This window comes from Bos indicus, chromosome 14, assembly GCF_029378745.1.
Source record: "Bos indicus isolate NIAB-ARS_2022 breed Sahiwal x Tharparkar chromosome 14, NIAB-ARS_B.indTharparkar_mat_pri_1.0, whole genome shotgun sequence".
In the NCBI taxonomy this organism is placed as follows: domain Eukaryota; kingdom Metazoa; phylum Chordata; class Mammalia; order Artiodactyla; family Bovidae; genus Bos; species Bos indicus.
Window position 1 is genome coordinate 25,412,156 of NC_091773.1, and position 26,964 is coordinate 25,439,119.

The 26,964-nt window shown below is 37.8% G+C and overlaps 1 protein-coding gene across 5 annotated transcripts in view; it reads right to left on the reverse strand.

Moving 5' to 3' along the window:
• TOX (thymocyte selection associated high mobility group box) overlaps window positions 1-26,964 on the reverse strand; it is a 312,459-nt gene that overhangs the window by 129,754 nt on the left and 155,741 nt on the right. For all 5 annotated transcript variants that reach the window (XM_070802563.1, XM_019973948.2, XM_019973949.2 and 2 more), the window contains one exon: window positions 17,768-18,010. In XM_070802563.1, coding sequence (XP_070658664.1) covers window positions 17,768-18,010 — 243 coding nt within the window. The remainder of the gene's footprint in view (window positions 1-17,767; window positions 18,011-26,964) is intronic.

The following is a 26,964-nucleotide window of genomic DNA, read 5'->3' on the forward strand; positions in this document are numbered from 1 at the left end:
TCTCAGGAGCTGGGGTGTCTGTAGGTTGATGAGAAGAAGGAAGCCATTGACATGGGGAGCTCTGCAATTCACTCTCGGGCCCCACCATTCTTCACAACGTGTGTCCTCGTTCACACTCTGGGCTCTTGGGTAGGGCCTTCAGTCCACGGGGGCATCTGAGCACACTGTTCCTTTGGGACTTGTCCTGTCAAGAGGCTTTGTGACCCTGGTTACATTAATTCATCATTATTGGACAGGAATGAAGAAAACCTAAAGTTTAGTCGTAATTCACTGTCCATTTCTTTGGCTTTTATCCATTCCCTGTCACACAGAACATTCAAATATTTATGAAGAGACAAATTGATACAAACGTATTAGAAAAGGTAGTAGGAATTTAATAAAGAAAAGGAAACATTTTGACCTAATTTCAGATCTGCTATCCTTGGCAAGTTGCCCAGAATTTTTACTTCTTTTATTTATAAAATAATTTAAATATCTTTTCACTTTTAAAAGTAAGTTTTGTATCCTAACGATGGAGAGGGAAGAATATCTTGAGGTTGGTTGATAACGGTGTCCTGACAAAGGGTGGACAACCCAGCTACCGGGCACAAGAACTTGTCTACTAGCGTAGCCTGCTGCCGCCTGAAGAAGTAACACTGCCTTCCTCATAGAGGAGGTAATAATTTAAATTTTTGGATTTTTGGCAAAGAGCTAACATTCATCATTAGCTGGAATGCCAATCTATTCAACATGATGACTGGAAAATGTACTTAAACTGTTAGGTACTAGAAATATTAATCTTGTGTTTCACTTAATCCCCCAAACCACACAGTGATGTAAATATTGTTGTCATACCATTTTTTTCCCTTTTACAGCAAAGGAAACTGAGAGTCAGAGAGACCTAGTGATTTGTCAAAGTCATCAGCAAGAATTCCAAGCCCACCCTTTTTTTTCACTGGATTATAAGAGCTCTCTTTTCCTCTACTCGTTCTCTGATTATATTATTTCAGCAATGTAAACATAAAGTGAGTTAATTTTGTTGAAAAAACAAGAGAACAGAATTGGGAAGGTTTCTGTCTGGCATGGGCAGCATGAATGGAATGGAACCAAGTCCATCAGAAACCTCCACGGGGAGAATGGAAGGAACAGGGGCCCCAGTAAGGCTTTCAGTGCAGTGTGATCGAGCCTCACCCCATGAGAGGCACAGCCTCTGCCTCCTCAGGAATGGCAGGGTGGCTGTTTACCACCTACTGGCTGCCAACTGTATAACCTGCCTGTGACCTCAGTGCCCTCCCACCCCACCCCCGCTCCGGGCAAGGAAAGGATCACACCACCCTCTCCTGGTGCAACTGTGGGGATTTAGGAAGAAACTGTGAAAACACTTTGCCCAGGACCTGGCAAAAGCAGATGCTCAGTAAATGTCAGCTCAATAGTTCTTAGAACGGCCCAGGTAGGGTGGACACTAATAACTGGAAGAGGAATGACAGACAGTGTGAGGAAAACCCAGACAAGCAGCTGTGGGGCTTCCAAGCAGGTAGGGAACAAATAGCTAACATGAGGCACCCCATCTGCCGGGTGCCGTTTGAGGGCTTCAGACACCTGGAGCCATTGAAGCCTCACCACCAAGGACAGCGAGGCATGTGAACTCATTGGCCCACAACCACGTGCAGGGGTCAAGTCTGGGCTGCCTCACCCCTGAACCAGCTGGTGTACCCACCACCTGCACTGCTTCTGCAGACCCCGAGGCCATGGGTTCATTTCTGCAGGTGGCCAGCACTCCCTGGATGGCTTAAGGAGGGCACCAGATCTGAGAATCTGACTTTCCACAGTCTCACATTTTCCAAGTTTCATATATGTAGCCCTCATCTTTCCCAGTGAACTGTCAGCTCCTGGATTCTAACCTTCACTGCCTGTCACACCTAGTAGATTGGAGGCACAATGAAGACCCTCCAAACATGTGAGAGTGGGGTGGAACTCGAGCTCGCAGTCTGGCTGCAGAAAAGGCTTTGTCTGTTGTCTGCTGGGAAACATGGCCTGAGCCCCGTGGGTTGCTGTAATTAGACATGGGGCTGGTTTGGGGAAAGCAAAAACAACCCCAGACACGAGAAAACAGCTGTTGCCTAAAGGTCCCAGTTTGCATCTGTCTTGTGGGGGGAATGGCCACTGGCACCATGGTACTCTGGCGATGGGAAAAGAGTTCCTAACACACAATCGAGGCCTACATGTGTAACTGCATACATTTATGTAGAGAGATGAGAGATATGTAAATACAGATGCAAACAACTTAATTTTTTTCTATGTGAATAAAGTTATGTCTCTTTGTCCTGTTAATTTTTCAAACACTGTAGATGTGTATACCACACAACAGAAAGAAAATGCATTAAAATGCAAATAGTTTTTTATCTTTTGATAGTCTTAATAACATAATGGTTTTTTAGCAATAGTCCTTATGAATTTACCATCTTAATTAAAGCAGGACTTTATTTTTCAGCCACATCATTTTCAAATTTCATAATGCATGAAGGACTGGTCCTAGCTCGACCTGCTAAGCCATTATTTATGTCTGCTGGTTAGTAGAAAATGTGATTAACTATGCATTGCATATAAAAATATGAAAAATGTTAATAGTGCAGTATGTTTTGGGGGCTTGAATACTATTTTATTGAAGAAAATAATGATTTTGATTAAAAAACACAAAATCCCTTAAATGTTAATAGTATTTTTCAAACGTAACAAATTTTGAAGAAGTTTTTCCCCTATCCTGAATTATAAAAGGATAATTAATTACCCTTCTGTCAAATGATACATGGATTTCCCTGGGGAATTTGTATATTCTATTAAATTCAGAGAAATCTGACTATCAATTTTGTTATTATATATCTATTAAAACACTAAATATATTTATTAGGTGAAGAAGAAAAGACCTGTTCTCAGAATTATTATGGCATTTGTGATATTTTAAATGACTGAGAAAAGGAAGGTTGAATCTAGTATTTTAATTACTGTCCAGAATGGTAAAAGACTGCAGTACTCTATGCCTTTTCTCCAATGGAGTGTGTTTGCTTCTGGCAGAGAAACATATATGAATGACTAATATAAAAAGACAAACATTATGTTCCTGTAGGTATTGCTTGTCCACATAAGAGAACTCAGAACTTTCAAACTGGAAAAAAACTGAAATGGAAAAAAAAACAAAACCTGCTCTTAGAATGTTCCCATGTGCTTGAGATAAGAACAGTTAATGAATAATGAAGGAAGCGGTGTCTTGGAGTGAGACTGGTTCATTGTTCTCCTGAAAAGCATTTTAGACTAATTCTCCTATGACTCCATGACTAAATGGATTTATAATGCACCATTTTAATGTTAATAATCTACTCACCCAAATCAAGGCAACAGCAAGTCAAAGATTGAATCATTTTGTGATTATATATGTGTATATATATATATGTATATTAAAAATCAACACTGGTCATATGAGCCAATCTTTAACAAACATTAATTCTTTACATTGCCTCTTCTGCCCCTAAGATTTTGGAGGACTAGGCAGAAATATGTTCCTTTAGGTATCTTGTAATTTTGCCGACAAATTTTCTCCACAAAAATAGCTCTACTCAGAAAATAAAACTACACATCTGAAAAAGATCAACTATACACTGTAATTAATTGTCAAACATATCAATTTAATAGTGGTATGGGTTAGGAATAATTAGTAGTAAGTTGATTAAGTGTTAAAACTACAAAATAGATGTAAGGTTAGGGCTCAGATTAATTTAGCTAAATGGAAAGTATTACCGCAGTCTCGATGCATTTAGATGCCACAACACATGGTATTACATTTTTTTAAAAGTCGGAAAATTGGTATTATTTTAGAAGACTATACAACTTAGAAGTGTCAGGAAAACAACAACAACAACAACAACAACAACAAAAACAAAGCAAGAACGATCCTGTACCTGTTTGGGGAAAACTATAAGGGTTCCATCAGGGATAACTGAGTTCATTTCTTAGATCAGAGATAGTTACTGAGGTCTTACTCTGTGCAAGCACACCCTGTAACACTGTTATTAAGGATTTCCGTGTGGAAGTCTTGATAATGAAACCAAACAAGCTCTTGGGGGTCTGGGTTCTCTTTTCCGTAAAGAGCTCACTGGGCAGAGTGAGAGGCAGACTTCTCTGCATGGTGTGGTGAGAATGGGGTTATGTCCTGAGCGTTAAAGCAAAGGCCAAGGAAGGAAAGACAGAGCCAGAAGGACACGAGGGCAGTGCTCGGCTCAGAGTCTGACTGCTGTTCAGGACTTGATGGATGAAGCGCTAACAATCTTACTTAGGGTCCAGGGGTGTGGATGGACCCAAAGGTAGAGGAGACACAGACAGCATGCGTGGAGGGTGTAAGGGACAGGCAAGGGGGCCACACGCAGGAAGCATACGTCCCACGGAGCCCTCAGGTACATGATTTCTCTCCTGAACAGCTGTTTATTCTTCCTGCTCCCACCTCTTTTCATCCAGATTCTGTGCTGCTTTTCCCAAACGCCCTCTCAACACTTTAGGAAACATGTTATTAACAATTGGAGGGTGCAGCTAGAGACTGAAACTTTATTGCCAAGGCCTGGGAAGTCTTACTTATGGGCCTACTTGGCACCTGTTTGTCCAAGGACAATTAGGAGTACGTAAGAATATTTTTCTTCCCTCTCTTTGTTTGCCAAAGGCTATTTAAATCATGGATACGCAGCCAAAAAAAAAAAAAAAAAAAATGCCTAGAGGAGTAACGCCATGATGTCCTTCCCAGATGTTTGCCTTTAGGATGAGAAGTGAGTTACACAGAAACAAGATGGGGAACTGCTGCCTAGATACTAATATAGCAAGGGACACACGCCATGGGAGTGATCGATGGGTCAAAAATTAAATATGTCAGCAATCAATGATGCTATTAAAGAGCCTATCATAAAATGTCCATGTAGGGGCATAGAATTATTTGAAAACTTCAGAAATAAATCTGCAACCCCAGGCTCTGTCTGGAGCTCTGCCTTCCACGGTGGTTGGCATTCCTTAAAATCACAAATTAGAAAAGAAAAAGTTAATTTGATTTAAAAGTTGAAAAATATGACCTTTGAGGAAAGGTTAAAGGAACTGGGGTTATTTGGACCAGGTAAAACACAACTGCAGGACTGACTTAATAAATGTCAAATACTTTCAATCAATTGTTCCTCAAGCATTCAGATGTCTGAAGGAGACAAAGTAGAATGAAATTGCAGTTAAGATTTTTTAGTTTAACTTTAATAAACAACTTCCTGGAAGGAATCTAAATCTCTCAGTGCAATTTAACTTAATGTTACAAGGTTAATTAAACACAAACAGACTACCAAGGAAAGTTGTGGAATCTTGGCTCTTAGATAGAAAACCGCATATCTTAAATGGTTTAGGTTTACTTCTGTCTGGAATTAAGAGACTGGATTGAATAACTTTAAGTTTGCTTATAGTATATTATATAACTGGTCTTATAGCTTTTTAATTTCTTCCGTGCATGGGCTAGGCACTAATCCATATGAACTCTAGGGGTGAAGAAAAAGTACAGCAACCCTTATACACAAAGTGAATCCTGAGTTGTCATACTTGGCATAAGAATGGAGAGGAGTTATTTTTAAATTGGCTCCTTTACTGAACACTATTGAGGAGAGCTCTATTTTGGAGCAATATTTTATTACAGAACTAAAAGATAGTCCCAAATCATTAGCATACTGAGTTCACGGAATTTCTTAACAATACCATATTCAAAGTAGAACCTGTTTTGAGCAAAGAAAGGGCTTAAGTGGAGCTTACCAACTCACTACAAACAATGCTCATTTTTAGCCTTATTAGGAATTTGACACTAAAAAAACCCCAAACCACACACTTTTATTATTATATATGGTCAAAAATAAGAATAAAAAACCTGTCCATTTTTTCACAGTTGTTACAATGGTTTAATAATTGCTCTCATGTTCAATATTAAAAAAAGGATAATTTGTGAAAAAATGGCTGAAATTGCTAAACTTTTGATGAATTGTGGCATAATGCTAAGTAATCATTCTTTGTCTTTTTTCTTCTGTCAAAGTGGGCAAAATCATTTTTTTACTGCTTTTCTGCTCCTATTTTTTTTTTAAAGAAAGAAACAAACCAGGGTGACATCCATTCCATTTTAAACTAATGCTTCTATTATTTCATGTCTAAATGGGGCTGACATCATCAGCTCCTTCATGTCCTAAAAGATACTTACTTAGCTCCAGTCCACTATTACATACTTTATGCATTACATGAAATAAAATATCTCCTGATTTTGAAAATATTTATTTTAAAAACAGCAATCAAATTGTATGTAATCACATTTTCTGCTTGGCTTTGAAAGCTACATTATTCAATATGCCAGTGGTCCTTTCCATAATGGCAACATATTAGCAATTCATGCTGCTCTAATACAGTGGACTTCCTTGATGTACCGCACTCCCTACAGACCCAGAGGGGCACCCCTGCTTTAGCTGCATGTGTCCTGCACAGCACCTACCCAAGTGATGGTTGGCAAAACAGCTGTGCAGTGGCCTCTGAATGCAAAGTGTGCCAGACTGAAAGCTTCAAAAGACAATACATCTGAGTATATACATCACACTTGCTTTTGTTGCCCGGAAAAAATAAGGCATTTGGGAAATAAACCCCCCAATTTTATTGCCTTTTAACATCTTTTTCCATTTTAAACTCCAGAACTGGAAATTTGAAGTATTCAAAGAAACTGAAATCGCCTTTGTTGCTTTTCTCATTGTAAATTTTCTATACTATGTCATTAGGAACCATACTCTACAAAAAGCCCAGGTTCTAAATGAATCCTTTCTGTGAGGCCATTCTAAAACTTTGCACGATGTTTCTTTGTATGAAAGAGCTTCTGTTGCCTGCACAAAGAACAAGCAATCACCACATACGGGCCAGGCAGGAGCCTTGAATGACTTTATACAAGGTTGCATTTTGCCTTCCACCAGCCCATGGTGAAACCCAGCAGTGAGGGTGCCAGGATGAAGGGGAAAAGGAGAGGCTCCTGATTTCAGTTTGCAGGAATCAAGGGATTTTTCTTAGACCATGAATACTTAATATGGACATTTTCTTATTCTACCTTTCTCCCCAAACAACTTTGTAGTTTCTATATAACAACATGAAAACAACATCACTTTCTTCTTAATGGCATAATAATATTTTCCAGCTAAAAGAAACGTTCTGTCCAATAAGTTCAAGCAGCTTAATAATCGATTCGGCTTTAGGGTGAGGGTATGGGTAAAACACTGAGAAAGCCCATGCGATGGTGGGAAAAATGACTAAGTAACTAAGGTGACAAGCTGAGTGAGCTGCAACTCTGGATCACAGTTGTGTGGTCGATAGAGAATGAATCACAGGAAAATGTCAGCCCTGGAAAGGATCTCAGAACTCAACTAGTCCTGTGGTTTTCCTTCTTCTTGGGGGGTAGAATCCTAAGTTCAAGGGCATTTTTTACAAGAAATGTGAACAAGTGAGATGAATAAGAGCATCGTGGTTCTGGCTGATTCCGTTCTGGCTTCCCTTGGCTCCGCCTGATCTAGTCCGACCCCGCTGGTTACAGCCAAGGTACAGTGAATCGTCCATGGTTAACAAGCTTACCCCAGGCAGGGCCTGGCCTTCCAGACTCTCATTCCAGTGCTCTTCTAACCAGATTTCACTCCTGGAAAAGCACAGACTGTTCAATTACCCACTATCAAAATAACTCAAGGGAATTTTGAGAAAAATGGAACTCTTACACACTGGGTCATGAATGACTGTTTAACTTGGACCTTGAAAATCAGAACTAGTTGGCACTTATTTGACAGTATATACTAATAGAAATTCTACACTCTTTTATAACCTGGTCTTGGAAAATTTGGACTTTTAAGAAAATGGAATCTTTTCTTAAGTGCCAGAAATCTAACTTTTTGCCAGAGTCCAGACTGACTACTAACACATAAAATTGGCATAGGCAAGAATATACAAAACGGAAGTGGTGGGAAATTGGAGAAGGAAGGAAAAAAGTCACCCTATGTATGCTTCACCCCTGTATATGTTTATGGCAAGTTTCAGAAGGCAAGCTAGATATTCTACCCTAGTGACATTTTTATCAAAAACTAATACAATTATGTAAAGATTAAAAATAAAATAAAATTTAAAAAAAAAGAAAAAAAAATTAAAAAAGACGGATTAGTTGGGAAATTGTATCTAACAATTCCAGAAAAGAAATCTATTGTAGAATATGCAAGAACATTATGAATAAAATTTAAAAAATGAATTAGAGTAAAAAAAAAAAAAAGGGATACCACTGAATATATCTAGTGCCTACTGTTTGACAGGCACTAAATTCATAGATATTAATTACTTTAATGCTCACAACATCATGAGAATAAGTGTCTTATCTCTATTTTATAGGTAAAGCAACTGAAGTACAGAAAGGTTATGCAAGTTGCTCAGTGTCACATAGCTGGTATGTTATTGTGCCAGGATTTGAACTGAGGTCAAAAGACATCTTGTGGTCAAAAGACACCAGGGTTAATCACAATGATATATAAGGACACTCAGTAGAAAGTAAAGACTTTTTGGTGATGGCAGGCTTATTGCTTTTTTTTTTGGACAGATGTGAAGAAGATTAAGGATTTAAGTATAAATAACTCATTTGAAAAATCTTCTCTCTCATGTATTTTAACTTCTCCAAAGGAGTTATACATATACATTCTTGCTTTTCATATTTTATTTAGAAAACTTACATAATAATGCTTCCTGTGTGCCAACCAATGATCTAAGCAATTCTTAAATATTCATTTCACTCCACAAGATAAGGACGATCATTATCCTTGTTTTTCACATAAGGAAGCTGGAGTATTCATTGGCTGAGCTATGGAGCAAGTCACTTAACTACTCTGAACCTCCATTTTTCATACTGTTGGGATAGTAATACTCAGATACTGACTTCTAATTATGAACTAAATTTTTTACATCTAATATATTAGACATTTGTTGGAAATGCTTAGAATCAGTAAAATTGTATCACTTACATTGCCAGTAGAGATAAAAAACGGATAGATATAAGAACATTTAAAATAAATTTCCAGAAAACATTATGTATTACATAAAACAGCAACATATATAACATAAAATAGTGCATATATGTTAAATAATATAATAACCACTAAAGTATATACAGTATCTAAAGGAGAACTAAATATTTTCACCTTTTTGATCCATTCAAATTTTAAAATTCCATCATGTGAAAATACTAACACAAAGATCTGAGCACCATATTCAGGATATATTTAAAGTACTGAAAGGGAAAAATATACAACCAAGATTACTGCACCCGGCAAAGATCTCATTCAAAACTGATGGAGAAAGAAAAAGCTTTTCAGACAAGCAAAAGTTAAGAGAATTCAGTACCACCAAACCAGCTTGACAACAAATGTTAAAGGGACTTATGTAGTCAAGAAATACAAGAGAAGGAAAAAGATCTACAAAATCAACCTCAATTAAGAAAACGGCAATAGGAACATGTATATCAATAATTACTTTAAATGTAAATGGATTAAATGTTCCAACCAAAAGACACAGACTTGCTGAATGGATACAAAAACAAGACCCTTATATATGCTATCTACAAGAAACTCACTTCAGACCTAAAGAAATATATAGACTGAAAGTGAGAGGATGGAAAAATATATTCTATGCAAATGGGAAGCAAAAGAGAGCTGAAGTAGCAGTCCTCATATCAGACAAAATAGACCTTAAAATAGAGAAGATTATAAGAGATAAAGAAGGACACTATATAATGATCAAGGGGTCAATCCAAGAAGAAGATATAACAATTGTAAATATCCATGCATCCAACATAGGAGCACCTCAATACATGACAAACACTAACAGACATAAAAGGAGAAAGTCACAGTAACACAATAATAGTAAGAGACTTTAATACCCCATTCACACCAATGGACAGATCATCAAAACAGAAAATAAATAAGAAAACACAAGTCTTAAATGAAACATTAGATGAGATGGATCTTATTGAGATCTTCAGGATAGTCCATACAAATGCAGAAGAATACACCTTCTTCTCAAGTGCCCATGGAACATTCTCCAGGCTAGACCACATCTTGGGTCACAAATAAAACCTCAGTAAATTTAAGAAAACTGAAATCAGATCAAGCATCTTCTCCGACCACAACTCTATGAGACTAGATATCAATTACAAGAAAAAACTGTAAGAAACACAAACACATGGAGATTAAACAATACATTTCTAAATAACCAACAGGTTACTGAAGAAATTAAAAGGGAAATCAATAAATTTCTAGAAACAAATGCCAATGAAAACATGACAACTCAAAACCTATGGGATGCAGCAAAAGCAGTTCTAAGCAGGAAGTTTATAACAATAGAATCCTACCTCAAGAAACAAGAAAAACATTGAATAGACAACCTTACTTGACACCTACAACAACTGGAAAAAGAAGAACAAAAACCCCCCAAAATTAGTAGAAGGAAAGAAATCATAAGGATCTGAGCAGAAATAAATGAAAATGAAAGAAACAACAGTAATGTAAACAGTGAACAAAGAGTAAAGATTATTTAGTTTTAATAAAACTAAAAGCTTGTTCTTTGAGAAGAGAAACAAAATTGACAAACCTTTTTGGCCAGACTCATGAAGAAAAAAAGAGAGAAGAATCAAATCAACAAAATTAGAAATGAAAAACCAGAGGTTATGGCAGACAGTACAGAAATACAAAGGATGATAAGAGACTATTATGAACAACGGTATGGCATGAAAATGGATAACCTGGAAGAAATGGACAGATTCCTAGAAAAGTTCAATCTTTCAAGACTGAACCAGAAATTATGAACAATCCAATTACAAGCACTGAAATTGAAGCTGTGATCAAAAATCTCCCAAAAAACAAAAGCCCAGGACCAGATGGCTTCACAAGAGAATTCTATCAAACATTTAGAGAAGAGCTAATGCCTATCCTTCTAAAATTCTTTCAAAAAATTGCAGAGGAAGGAACACTTCCAAACTCATGCTATGAGGCCATTATCACCTTGATACCAAAATCAGACAGAGACAACACAAAGAAGAGACTATAGGCCAATATCACTGATGAACACAGATGCAAAAATCTTCAACAAAATTTTAGCAAACAGAATTCAGCAACACATCAAAAAGCTCATACACCATGATCAAGTTGGGTTTATCCCAGGGATCCAAGGATTCTTCAATATATGCAAATCAATCAATGTGATACACCATATTAATAAATTGAAAGTTAAAAACCAAACGATCATCTCAATAGATGTAGGAAAAGCCTTTGACAAAATTCAGCACCCATTTATGACTAAAACTCTTCAAAAAATGGTCACAGAAGGAACATACCTCAACATAGTAAAGGCCATATATGATAAGCCTACAGCAAACATTATTCTCAATGGTGAAAAACTGAAAGCATTTCTCCTAAGATCAGGAACAAGACAAAGGTTTCCACTTTCCCCACTATTGTCCAACATAGTTCTTGAAGTCCTAGCTACAGAAATCAGAGAAGAAAAGGAAATAAAAGGAATCCAGATTGGAAAAGAAGAAGTAAAGCTCTCACTGTTTGCAGATGACATGATACTGTACATAGAAAACCCTAAAGATAGTATCAGAAAATTACTAGAGCTAATCAATGAATTTAGCAAAGTTGCAGGATGCAAAATCAATACACAGAAATCACTTGCATTTCTATATACTAACAATGAAAAATCAGAAAGAGAAATTAAGGAATCAATCCCATTCACCATTGCAACAAAAAGAATTAAATATCTAGGAATAAACTTACCTGAGGAGACAAAAGAACTGTACACAGAAAATTATAAGACAATAATGAAAGAAATCAAAGATGACATAAACAGATGGAGAGTTCCTGGGTAGGAGGAATCAATGTTATAAAAATGACTATACTACCAAACACAATCTACAGATTTAATGCGATCCCTATTAAAAGACCAACAACATTTTCCACAGAACTACAACAAAAAATGTCACAGTTCATATGGAAACACAAAAGACCCCGAATAGCCAAAGCAGTCTTAAGAAAGAAGAATGGAGTTGGAGGAATCAATCTTCTTGACTTGAGATTATACTACAAAGCTACAGTCATCAAGACAGTATGGTACTGGCACAAAAACAGAAATATAGACCAATGGAACAAGATAGAAAGCCCAGAAATAAACCCACGCACCTATGGGTACCTTATTTTTGACAGAGGAGGCAAGAATATACAATGGGGCAAAGACAGCCTCTTCTATAAATGGTGCTGGGAAACCTGGACAGCTACATGTAAAAGAATGAAATTAGAACACTTCCTAACACCATACACAAAAATAAACACAAAATGGATTAAAGACCTAAATGTAAGACCAGAAACTATAAAACTCTTAGAGGAAAACATAGGCAGAACACTCGATGACATAAATCAAAGCAAGATCCTCTATGACCCATCTCCTAGAGTAACAGAAATAAAAATAAAAGTAAACAAGTGGGACCTGATTAAACTTGAAAGCTTTTGCACAGCAATGGAAACTATAAATAAGTTGAAAAGACAACCCTCAGAATGGGAGAAAATAATAGCAAATGAAACAACTGACAAAGGATTAATTTGTAAAACATACAAGCAGCTCATACAACTCAATACCAGAAAAGCAAACAACTCAATCAAAAAGTGGTAAAAAGACCTAAACAGACATTTCTCCAAAGAAGACATACAGATGGCTAATAAACACATGAAAAGATGCTCAACATCACTCATTATTAGAAAAATGAAAATCAAAACTACAAGGAGATATCATCTCACATCAGTCAGAATGGCCATCATCAAAAAGTCTATAAGCAATAAATGTTGGAGAGGGTGTGGAGAAAAGGGAACACTCTTGCACTGTTGGTGGGAATGTAAATTGACACAGCCACTATGGAAGATGGTATGGAGATTCCTTAAAAAACTAGGAATAAAACCACCATATGACCCAGCAATCCCACTCCTAGGCATATACCCTGAGGAAACCAAAATTGAAAAAGTCACATATATCCCATTGTTCATTGCAGCGCTATTTGCAATAGCTAGAACATGGAAGCAATCCAGATGTCCATCAACAGATGAATGGATAAAGAAGTTGTATACATATACACAATGGAATATTACTCAGCCATAAAAAGGAATACCTTTGAGTCAGTTCTATTGAGGTGGATGAACCTATAACCTATTATACAGAGTGAAGTAAGTCAGAAAGAGAAAGATAAATATCATATTCTATTGCATATATAAGGAATCTAAAAGAATGGTACTGAAGAATTTACTTACAGGGCAGCAAAGGAGAAACAGACATAGAGAATAGACTAATGGACATGAGGAGAGGGGAGGGGAGGGTGAGATGGATGGAGAGAGTAACATGGAAACTTACATTGCCATGTGTAAATTAGATAGCCTATGGAAATTTGCTGTATGGCTAAGGAAATTCAAACAGGGGCTCTGTATCAGCCTAGAGGGGTGGGATGGGGAGGGACATGGGAGGGACATTCAAAAGTGTAGGGATATATGTATACCTATGTCTGATTCATGTTGCAGTTTGACAGAAAAGAACAAAATTCTGTAAAGCAATTATCCTTCAATTAAAAAAAGAAATAAATTATATTTTAAAGAAAGATCTGAGCATCGTACTAACAGCAAAAGGCTCAGCTTTAATAAAACTGGAGGGCTTTTGTAAAATTAAGTTGTAGATAGTTGATTCTACACATAAATCTACCTAGGGTGGATCATATTCATGAGATTTAAAAATTTACAGCAAGTAATTATTTAGAGTTCACAAGTGTTAGCTTTAATTAGTTGTTTCCAAACTTGAGGAGACCTTGAAAGAAGAGAAGTTATAGAAAGAGCCCTGTAATTTCTAGGTGGGATTTTTTTACATCCTGATTCTGTAGCCATTATTTCCTCATCTGTATGAGCACTGATGACCTAAATCGTACACTATTCCATTTCATACATATGTCTTACATATATGTCAACAACTGGCAAACCAATCAATCACATTATACATGAGCAAAGTTGCTAGAAAAGAGTTTTAGTCAGTTTATATAAACATGCATGAAGAGAGTATCGTATAGACCTAAAGTTACTTTCAGAGAAGATAATACTTAGTGCTTTTAAAATATAAAACATGGCAATATGAAGGGCTGTTCATCTTTAGCTCCGCCGATATGGGAATGATGTGCAAACAGCTTACGAGTTCATCTTTCTGTTCTCATCCTCAGTACCCTGTGTCTCAACACTCCTTGCCTGAGTTATAACAGGCTCCCAGACTCGACACAACTCCAGTTTCTTGCCACTGCAGTCCCTCCAGAGAGATGCCAGAAGGATATTTCTATGACACTGATTTCATAATGCTTTTGCCTTCAGTGAAAACAGCCAATGGTTTCTTAGAATCCATCATATCAAGTCCACTGTCAGAGTGGTTTTTGAAACCTTTGGTCAAATCTCCCCACTTACAGTATCCAACCTGCTTTTCAGATGCTCTCTCCTGGATGCCTTTTCTTTCCTCTCTGTTTGTCCAAATCAAAACTACCTTTCAAAACTGGACTGCCATCATACCTTTTCCACTAAGTTTATACAATACCCAAGCCAGATGACTGTAGTTCTGCTAGGTAGGATTCCTATTGGGTCCACAGTCAGTGAAACTGTTTACCCTTCTCTTGTCTTAGTTGCTTCACATTTGACTCAAATTGTTTCATACTTAGTTGTGCTTTTTCTAGAGTTACAAGCTCCTGAAGGACAGTGACTGTATCTTATCAATCATTTGAGCCCTTGCAAACATTTAGAGCAGGGAAAGCATTTAAAATGTACACACTGATGAGTGGTGTTCCAAACACATAATAGCTCAAAATAAGAACTGGAGAGGCCTCTTGTTTCTCAAAGGAATTAGCAAACTCCAATAAAGTTGATCTTTCCAACTGTATTAGATTTCTACTGCAACTCTGCAGTATATCAGACTCTGGCTGTTGGAATACAGTCAGAGATCCAAACCTTGAAACAGAATTCTAAAAACAAATTTCACCTCCAAATCTACATTCTCCAAGACCACACTTGCTTAAAAAATGAGTTTAGTATAGATTTAATGTTAAATCAACATAATTAACTGGATTTATGCTGTCTAGGACAGTAGCCACTAGGTAATGTAATTAAAATGAAATAAAATAAAAATTAGTCCTTCAGTCATGCTCACGATGTTTTAAGTGTTCAATAGCCAATGACTCTTGCTATTAGATTGCATGGATAATAAAAAAGCCATCAGCACAGAGAGTTCTACTGGACTGTGCTGAAGCCTGCCCGAAGTCTTGCCAAAATTGGATTTGTTGAAGCAGCTTTTAACTTAAAGCATAAAATTCTAGGACCAGTTCTGTGAGGAGGCAGGGCAGATGTCCACCTCAGAATACGGTTTGGAGGTACTGGGATGTCTCACCGTCCTATGAAAAACCCTGACAGACTCACGTGCCAAGAACTGGAATAGTACATCAGAGCTTCACTTGCTTAGCTTAGGCTGAACAGGATCCCTCTGCCTTGTAAAGTGTGCAAACACAATGTTAAGGGGGGAAACACCAAAGTCCAGTTTCTAAGAGGAAAGGAGCATGAAGAATTAAGATGAGAGAAGCTCATGATAAGCAAATAGGGAAGCACTGTAGAGGAATGGCCTAGATAGTGGTGCTTCATGACTGGGACCAGGGCCAGTCCTGAGCCTGTTAGCTGAGGGCAGAGTGACCAAGAACAGCAAAGCTGGGCAAACTCCAGGTCAGTGTACACTGAGGTTATACACTCATCTCTTAAAGAGTGATGGTGAATTGGGAGAGTCCTCGGAATGCTGCTGCTGCTGCTGCTAAGTCACTTCAGTCGTGTCCGACTCTGTGCGACCCCATAGATGGCAGCCCACCAGGCTCTGCCGTCCCTGGGATTCTCTAGGCAAGAACACTGGAGTGGGTTGCCATTTCCTTCTCCAGTGCATGCTTGGAATGCTAAGAAGGCAAATTATATGAAAGGAAAAGAGTTTTGAGACTAAAACTCTCTGACTGAGGATCTCACTTCCTCCTATGGCTCAACCTCATGAGCACACGAGGATGAGGTGAGGAGGACAAAGCTGGTACTTCCTGCACTGTATTCATCCTTCCTCTTCTTCTCAGTGAATAGGGGAGCCTAGAAAGCATGACCTGGATGCCTTATTGGCTCCTGAACTGGGTCTGAACCTTAGCCCCAAAGAGGAATAGGCACATGATTTTTCAAGGTCACTACTTTGAAGTAAAACATTATTCAGATTTACACAGCACATTTTCTAAAAAAAATCCATCTTCCATTTTATGAAGTCACACTAATACTCTTAGGATAAATTTATACAGTGTAATATCATCTAAAAACCAAGACAATACTGTAGAGATTTTTGCTACTGCTGGTGCCGGGAATAAGTCCTCTCCTTCAGGCCAACCAGCTAGCTGCCAGTTTTGTGGAGAATCCTACACCCTACCATGCCCTGTGGCATTAGGCTCAGGACTTCATTCCCCAAACTACAAATAGATTTCTTTCCACGGTCCATCTCCCCGCTTTATGTTCATGGTTAACAGCAAAACCTTCCAGTGAAGTCACTCAAGTTAGAGATACATCCAAATGATTTAGATAAGTGATAACATCAAACACTTTCCTATCAGAAACAACATAAGATAAACAAGTTAATCGATTTGTTCATTGGGAATATGGCAGCACTGTTCAGTGACTTATGAAAATGACAACAGAGATGGTTGGACTGTTAAGTGACTGAACAACGGAACCAAAGTAAAGACTTTAACATCCCACCTGTCATTCATTAGAAGTTTCTATTAACCTCAGAGAGTTTCATGACATGGTAGAAAGCTCTGCCCTTGGCCATATACTGATGATAATATCTTTCACTCCGTGAGATATAGACAGAGAAATTACTAAGGTTTTAAATGACGTAACAATCAGAAGGAAAGATTTTATGATGTCCGTATTCTCAAGCACAGGATGCTTGTTAAAAATACAGACTCTTGGACTTTTGGGTGGGGCTAAGAATTTAAATTTTGCTAGTTTTCTGGTGATAACATATTCTTACTAAATTTGAGAAGTGTCAAACATTAGAAGATTCAGAGTAACAACAAAGTCCAAGATACAGGAACATTTTAGTGGAGACAAATTTTGATCACCCAAATCATACCTTCAAAATAAAGATGAAAATTGTTTTCTTGCTTTCTGATTATATAAATTTGTGGGATTTGAGAGCAGAAAACAGGGGTGAAACCAACCTTCATAGCAGTTCCCAGAAGATGTGGGGGATCTTGCTTGTGGTGAGAAATCCTGCACTAGATGAGACATGGCACCTTCATGATAATTTTTATCTAAAAGCTAGTAAGACAGTTTGACCACATGACTGGACATTCAGTGTCAAACAGTATTTAGTACTTTGGGTTATAAATATAAGTGATCAAATGTGTGGTTAATTGATTTTGCCTTGACTTAAATATATGATGGAAAACTGTATTAGGATTTTACAGGACTAATGGAGAACATCTTCCATGGCTGAGAACTATTCTAGTTTCAGAAAGCCATGTTATGATGATTGAAAGCTCCTCGCATGAATTTAGGCCTTGTCAGTGTGGGGTCCCCGACTCCCCAACACAAATCAGGAAGCAGACTCTTACCACAGAAATGGAGTTGGGAAGCAGTGCTCCGTCTTGTCCCAGCATATTGGAGACGGTGATTTCAGGTAGGTCCATGTTTTGTGGATGAAACGGTAGCAGGCCATTATGGTTCATTGGGTGACACAGAGAGTGGTAACCAGGTTCGACCTCATTCAGCTGCACCAGAGAGTGATCGGGGAGGGAAGGAGGAGTGATGGGAGGAATGTTAAAGTCTTCACTTTCCAGGCTTGGGCCAGGGTAGGACTGAAAAGACAAGGTGATATTGTTGCAAATTACCATCCCCTTCTTCTCATCATGGTGAACAAGCACACAGGACCCCTTCAGATAGTATTACAAGCAGCATTAAAGATCTGGCAAAGACATTTCTAATACTCAGATTATCCCGTTGCAAGTTCTCTATTATGCATGGAAGAAAATTGCCTCAAAGGCATAACCACTTCTCGTATAAAGAGTGCTTCCATTAGGCAGTTTTATTTTTCCAAGAAGCTGAGCTCAAACAGATTTCAAAGGTCCCATTAAAATTTTCCAGAGTTTTAATCTAGCTGAATACCTTTTTCATAGGAATTGTGGGGAAGGAAAAGCAATTTATAAAATTAATATTTGATCAAACATGTTTTGTAGGGCTCCCTACTGCTCAGATCATGAGATGTCATAAAATGAATTCCAGAAGTTCTGAGGTGACTGCTTTTGTGGTTTGAAGTGCTACCAGCTCACAACTGACAAAAGACAAAAACTTAGTAAAGCTATAACTTAAATATGTTGTGTAAGTATGGTTGCAGGGAAAGTTTGACATATGAAGACTATGCCATTAAAAGCTATTTTTATCGTGAAGATTATGTCATCAAAATAAAAATTAAGATGGTTTTCTTGATTTCTGACTATTTACATTTATTTGATTTTCCTCTAGAAGATGACAAACTCAAAATCATTGAAATGCAGTTTGGCTAATTATGAAAGGCAAAATAACATGAATATCACTATAATACTAATTGAGGAATAAAAGTCAATTAGTAAAATAAGTAACAACATATGAGTGGCTTTTTCCTTTTAGAAAGTAGCTTTTAGATAAAAGAGGAAAGGAGGAAGCAAAGAGGAAAGGAAAAAGCATACCAGGACACTACTGCTTAAAAATAGAATGTGGTAAACACGGAACTGGTTAGTAAAATGCTGTTACCAATTCATATCAGAACACAGTGAGAGTCAGCAGTCTTTAGAGAGCAGGTGCCATAATGTGAAGGAAACAAAGGGGGTCCAGATAACTCTTGCAAGCCTATCTTTCAAAGTAAGCGAGTCTTCCTAGTGTCTGAGCGCGTGGGTAACAAGGGCTCGCTTGTCTGACAGAAGCACGCCTGCTGGAGTGTGCAAGATTTGAAATGAGCAGGCAGAGGGTAGGAGCCAAAGAAAGTAGTCTAAGGTATTCATGGGGTGTTCAGCCAATAAGCTGCATACTCCTGCTTCCAAGTGCCTGGGGTTATTTTTTCCAGATGGCGTCTATTTGTCTAACAGAAAGAAAATCTTCAAGTTGCACTTGCTAAATGTTGTACAAGTTTTGATATATTTGTTTAGGTTTTGTCAGAAGACATGATTAAATGAAGAGCTACTTGGAACATCTGGCATGGAGACCTGGTCACGTAGAGGCATGTGTGGGTTACAGACTGGGGTGTATGAGGGAAAGATTTGATTCATCTCTGCAGGTAACTTTTCTTAAGTATCTAAAGTTCTGCTAAAAGAAAAAATCTCCAGCTCTAAAAGTTCAATCATAAGTTTCCAAATTTTCCTGTTTGCAATATCTGTCTCCTGACTGAAAAATATATTAGTGCTTTGTGTGAAAACTGCAAGTTTGATTAAAATTCTCACTTGCCTAAAATATTTTAGACCTTGAATCTGTAGATCTAAACCCTCAGCTCCAGGTACAAGTATTCATATAAGTAAACATAAAAGATGCAAAATGGGGGAGGGGAGAGGAAGCACATTTATCAATGCTGACTTTGTGTAAAGCACTGTACTGAGTCCTTTGACTATGCTGTCTTCATTTAATCCTTACAATAATCCTTTGTGTGGCTATTCTTACCGTTTTCCTAAAGAAAAAATTGAGAGGCTAAAGTTAAATAACTTTCATTTAGCTGGCAAGCAATCAGAACATTTGAGGGATGAATGTAAGAAGAAGGAAGGTATTTTTAATTCTAATACTTGCGTAATTTTTCATTTCCATTATTTTGTTAAGTTAAATGATACAAAGTTGCTAATACTCAATTGTTTTTGATTGATAAAATTTTACAATTTAAGAGTTTATATTAGCGTCAGCCTGGTCCCAAATTCTACCCCAATGCCCATCCCATTAAAATCTAATATTTACTCTATAAGAGCACAAGTATTCATAATTTGTCTTTTTGTCAATATTTCAAAGGCTGAACTTGTTGATACATGTCTTTTAAGAAGTTATCTGATGTCTGTTTGAAACTTGCCTGAATAAGGTACAATTAATTCCAGTCATAAAGGAAAAAGATGTTTTTAACTTCATAAATGCCATTAAACAACTGAAAATACCCAGGGATATTCTACCTATGGTGTACTATAACTTACATTCTAGAATGTCTCCAGTCGTTAAATCTTAATTTGTGGTGTTTTAAAGGAATTTAATTGGTATCACTTTACATCCAGTGATAACAATTGTACTGCAATTTAACTAAACTACATGGTTTACTTTCACATAATTACACATTAAGGTTATTTAATCCATGCACTTATGTACCAAAACCACAGATCCCACAACTTAACCGGTAATGGGTAGTATGTGGATCAAGAATTTTAACAACAAAAGGTTACTTAGTAGTTTCTATTCTTTACATTAGAAGTCATGAGATGGTTATTTGCCAGGAGCCTATTACAGTGTAAATTGATGCCATATAAAAGTATCATGGTAACTGCATAAATGTCAAAATGTCACAGAACTTAGAAAAACTTCACTGCCAGACTAATTACTAATTACTTTTTAAATCTGGAAAAGAGTTAGGTAATTCTTCAACACTGACTTCCATGACACGACTTTATTTTGATTTCTTGAAATCTAGTAAGTCTGACTTAACCATAGTAAGTTATATGTTAGAGGCAATTTGCAGTTTGGGGGGTTATGTAACAATTGCTTATGACTCAGTATTTTCCCTCATTCTCCACAAAGCTGCCTGGTTACAGTCAGCATTCAATGCTTGTTGAATGAATTAACAAATGAATCACTAAACGAATGCATTCAAGAGTAAGTGAAGGAGAAGATGACTTTTTCAAAGGCATGAAGTTTATGAATATACCCATGCTATGGCATGGGCATGAATAAATACACTGTATTCCCAAGAATGCACTGGCTAGATGACCACATGGTATGGAATGCTGACTGCTCAGCATATTGGGAAGTGAAAGTACTATATCCTGTGAAAGATGTAAAGGCTTAAGCAGCCTGAGAATGCTGGGGTGGGGTGGTTTGGTGTGCCTCTTTGGCTATTTATTCATCTGTCCCTCTGAAGTGGCTTGCACTTACCACCCCATGGTAACACAGAAGTCCCAGAGGATTCCTAAGGGCGGTTTGGGGCTTCTGGCTCTCAGGAGTTGTTGGACTAACCCCAGTGCAGCTAAGGACCAGGCGGAAGCCTCAGTTCCACATCAGGATCCCAAGGGGTTGGCCATAGAGGGCATGAGAGCGTGCTCTGAGCATAGAAACGACACCAATGATGATACCAGGGGCTGAGTAGTCAGAGAAGCTTCAGTGAACGTCATTCCTTGCACTTCCTACCAATTCAGGATGCTTTTCTGACTCAGGCTTATTTTCTTCCTTCAAGTCTCAGTGAGGCCAGGTATTAAAAAACTTTCATCCTCCAATTTTCTTGACACCAAAAATCACTTGATCCTAAGACCCTGCATATCCCTATAAGACCTAGGGCTATGTATTTTTTTTTCAGCCTGAGTTAGAGGCCACCAAGGATCAATCCATGGTCTCTAAGAATCTAGAGGGCTGAGTTCCAGGGTACAGTGCTGGAGAAGAGCAGGTATGGACCCTCAATGTGGCATCATCTTCCTGATCAGCCTTGATAGTGCCGTTCACTCCTCCCTGTGTAGAGATCAGAGCCATGCAGCTGCCTCCTCCCCAAGAAATGACAGAAATCAGTGGAGACCATCTCCACAAATGAAGAGAAAGTACTGAGTTAAATAAAGGTATGAAATTCAAGCCAATATGTTTAATTTTACCTTGGATCTTCACCAAGTTAATGAATGGTGAACTGGAATCAAAGACTCATGCCAAGTGATTTGCTCTAAACCATAGCCAGTTAGCATGATCCAAATTATTTCAAATAACTCAAAATTCGATCACTGCTACTTAACCAAACTCTCCTGACCCCAGGACTTCTCACTGGTCCCAGACAAAGGGGTGATTCATTCTACTGCTGGTTCTAGGACATGGCTCTGTCCTAGAGTTGGGGTGGGGGGTGGGCTCCGTGAGTCCCCATGTATCTAGGGGGCAGAAGTCAAGGTCACGGAACGTGGGAAGAGTGGGCAGTGCTAGTACAAGACTTGACTACCACTGGAATGTACGTGAACTTCTCCAAGGCCACGAGGGAATTGCTGGGAGCATTAAAGTAGCAATTCCAAAATATTATCATCCTTGAGAGACTATTTCTATGGTCCTAAATAACAGATCCAGTATCTATTCAAGTCAATTTCTTAAAACCTTACCATTGGTATTTGCATATTTAGCTTATAAAGTGCTATATATTTCTCTGAAGAGGAGACAGATTTTGGACTAGTTGAGAGTACTTAAAATGCCTCCTCAGAGACTGATAAGAAGGCCATGTGGTATGCTGGAAAGACTGGAGCCTCTGGAGTCCAGCAGATGGTGCTGCTCCAGGCTCTCAGAAGCATTTATTAGTGTGGGTTCTGGGGCAGCTTTCTTACTGCTGGTGAGCCTCTGTTTCAAAACCTGCTTTATGGGTTCTTAGGAGCATGAAAACAGAAACATAAGATGGGTAAATGCCTAATAATATATGTCTGCCACATAGAAAGTTCTTAATAAATGGCAGCTTTGGCATAGCTATGCTTATTGTAAAATGGGTTTACGTACACCATGAATTGGGTCATATCTGAGAAAACAAACAAGTACAGATCAAACAGGAGAGGATTAGACATCATAATAAAGGAATTTCAGTATATTTATCATTGATCAGATTTTACATTGAAGCAAAGTGTTGCCCCATTTGTACGTAATGTGTTCATTTAATTGCTCCCTATAAATATATTTTGTCTTTATTTTAATAGGAATTAAACTGCAATTTTGAAATTAAAGAATAACAAGACAGTGGGAAATGGTGAATAGGTGAAGAATGCTGAAGAGCTCAGACAACAAGGACCTCAAGTACAGAGGGCCACAACTGATTCTTCAGAGAACTTTGCTGCAGGCCAGCACCCATCAGTACTGACAGCTCCAACCTACTAACCCACGGATGAATCTGTGAAGCAGAATTTCAGTATCTAAGTTTGCAGCAAAAGCTGTATTTTCTAACATACTGTCTTGTGTCCAAAGGAAGACCATATTCCCTTGGAGACTGTGGTCAAATTGCTAATCAGATGGTTTGTTTTTGAGACAAGAATCAAGAGTTTGGCTAGGAAAGTAACAGCAGAGCCTTCTCATATGTTTTGATTTGATCTTTGGGGAAACTTTCTAGCCACCTGACTAAAGCCACTGTCTTTCCCCATGTCCAACCACCCCTGGCATCTCCAATCCAGTGAAAAAAGAAGGAAAATCTCTTGCCTGATTTCTGGAAGATCTCATTCCCCTGCCTGTTAAATGACATTTCTTTTTCATCGTTTTGCTTTACATATTCCATAGCCTGGGTATCCTGTTTACATTGTTTTCTCATTCTACAATCCACACTTCCTTTCACTACAGTCTGTCCTTAATTTTTGTTCTTATTCTGAATTATTACATCTGGATAGATAAATTAAGCTGATTTTTCTTTTGACTACAGAGAATTTATATTTTTTTGTACTGTTTAGATAAGAGGGTTAATAAATGCTGACCAGGAACAAATAATGGGAAATCTCTTCTGGGCTTTGTCTTTTCTTCTAAAAACCTAGTTTCTCTACCAGAGGGCCTTGTATTTGTGGGTCTCTGTCCACACACTGTATTCATTATACAGAGTGTTCAATCTTTGGTTGACAAGTCCCATAACTCAGAAGAATTCAAAAGATATCATCTTGTACGTATCTTTAAATTATGTGATGGCTTCATGTGATCATGCACACACTAAAAATATGGCAGTAGTTAGAATACTGTAAAATATGTTTCCCATATAGATCTTTATTTGAAAGATAAATAAATAGCACTGCCATCAAATGTATATGAAATGCCTTAATTTTTAATCTATAACATAATTCCTGAAAGTTCAGGATAGAAAAATGCCTGTGTTTAAAAATGTTTCACCTTGTATTATTAAAAATTCTTGTTGCATAATTTAAATAACTGAATGAAAAGCAAAGTAAATTGAGTTCATTAGGAAATAATAAACTTCCTTTGTATGTTTTCAGAAGTTAAGATATTGCATGTAATGGTGCTTTCTCTCAAAAGAGTTTAAATAGCATCAACATTATCTCCAATTTCTTTTGAGAAGACCTTCAGAAGTAGGTATTTTTCAGATTCTTTTGTCTCTGCATGAACAAGGGTTGATAGCTTGAAACTATAATGTATTACTGTGGAAAGCCTCGGTCTGTTACATAAATCATCTGAATACTCAGCAAGAATTGTCCAACAGTGCCATTGATGTGCTCAAGCCAATGATCCTGCAAACAATTTTTTTGTCTTTCTTCACATGTTAGACAATAGCAATAAATCATCTTCATTTAAAAACACACAATGCACTAATTTTTCAAGCAACAGTTATCAAAATGCAATTCTGGGTAGAACGTACTACATTTATTTTATTTGTGCTCATTAGTTTTTGTAACCTCTTTAAATAAAAGGCAATCAGTGCTTCATCTGTCCTAGAAGCGTTTGTTGTGTACCTACTATGTGTAAGGCATTCTGCAAAGTGGGATTTGAGATACAAAGAACTGCAAGAGTTTGTTATAGAGGAAGTAAATTAGACAAAAGAGAAAAACTTTGTCTTCCAATAAAACAGCATGTCAATTGTCAAGCTAAGTGGTATCTGGGTGTAAATGAAATAAGAATTATTTGAAGCTGGGATGACGGGCGCAGGAAGGTTCTTACAAGCAAATTTACCCTGATAACAGGACCTGAAGATCAGACACTTCTGCTCAGATGCAGTAAGTGATGAAGGGAAGACCACGAAACTGACAAGCAAATCCAGGCAATGCAGCAAGAAGGTTCATCAGGGAGGTCAGGTCTTCAATCTCTAAGAAACCTTCAAGGGCAAGATTGAGCCCATTAAGCAAACAAACTTGGGGGTACTGAGCCCAGTGCGAGCCTCTACTGGGACTCATTTTTATCAGATTATTAAAAACGGGTGGGGGGCAAAGCCTGAATGAAATCAGAAAACAGGGTTAATGTGAGGCCGCCCCAGATGATTTCTGACACTGGGGCCAGGTTTGGGAGAACTCTGACCCTTGAGGTGGGGTTCACAGGCTGAAGCTTTAAGGATCTAGTGGGATCAGGACAGTGGGCTAAGCACTCTCAAAGCAGGGGTGGGAGGGGTAGGGAAACCCAACACTCCTCTGGGTGTCATGACTGCTGCTCTAGGGCCATTCTACAGGATTTCAAGAAAAGTGCAGAAAAGTCCTTAGCACTTACATACAGGTGTTTCTCTTGCCATAATTCATTAAGGATGCTGGAGTGGGAAGAGATTTATTTCCTCTCAGAATTGGGTTGGGGCCTACATGAGTCTCTGAGCTGTAGTTTTAGGGGACATTTTAAAAGCAGGTGTTGTGTGCTGTTGTCATAAGGACCTTCTCCTTGATTGAAAAATAAAGCTTCTGTGAAACAAACAATGTGCCACCCGTTCCCCTATATTCCCAACCACACAGGGGTGCTGATTAGGGAGAGCAGACTGATGTGGGAGAGCTACTTCTGAAACCCTAGTAGGGCCCCAAGGATGTTCTGCAAACAGGTCATCATTCTACATTCAGTGTTCAAAGGGTATAATTAAAACATTTAAAGTTTCATTGCTTAGTATAAATTTCATGTACAAAAACTGCCTATCCTTCTTTATAGTTTTCCAGATGTCTTCAAGTCTCACATTGAGTTCATATATTCTGAGATTCAGTTCTGCACTTTTTTTTTTTGGTTTATTTTAGAAATAATCCATGTTAAAAGAGAGAGAGAATAAAGAAAAGAAAATTTATACATGAAAAACTCACATTCTTTCAAGATTCTTTTTAGTCCACATTTGCTATTTTGTTCTGGAATTTTGTTTTATTTTTAATAACCAAAGTCAGATCATAATACTCTGATTTTGGAGCTAGAAATGCTATATCCAGTACTCATGTCCTCTCTTAGCAGATATAGGTACTTAATTCTCTAAACCTTAGTTTTCAAATCTATAAAGTAGGGATGATAATAATATTCAATTCATTCAGGGTGCCTCAGGGTTAACTGAGATAAATGAGATAATGTAAGCTTTAGTTTTTCCAGTAGTCATGCATGGATGTGAGAGTTGGACTATAAAGAAAGCTGAGTGCCAAAGAATTGATGTTTTTGAATTGTGGTGTTGGAGAAGACTCTTGAGAGTCCCTTGGACAGCAAGGAGATCCAACCAGTCCATCTTAAAGGAAATCAGTACTGAATATTCATTGGAAGGACTGATGCTGAAGCTGAAACTCCAATACTTTGATCACCTGATGAAAAGAACTGACTCATCTGAAAAGACCCTGATGCTGGGAAAGATTGAAGATGGGAGGAGAAAGGGATGACAGAAGATGAGATGGTTGGATGGCATCGCTGACTCAATGGACATGGGTTTGAGTAAACTCTGGGAGTTGGTGATGGACAGGGAGGCCTGGCATGTTGCAGTCCATGGGGTCACAAAGAGTTGGACACGACTGAGCAACTGAATTGAACTGAACTGAATGAAAAATAATCTGAGTAATATACTATCTCATAAGAGCTATCAATAAATGTCAGCTGCATTATTATACCATCATAGAATCACTTAAAATGGATTGTGAATATTTTTCATGCCTATAAATAGCATCTACATTAT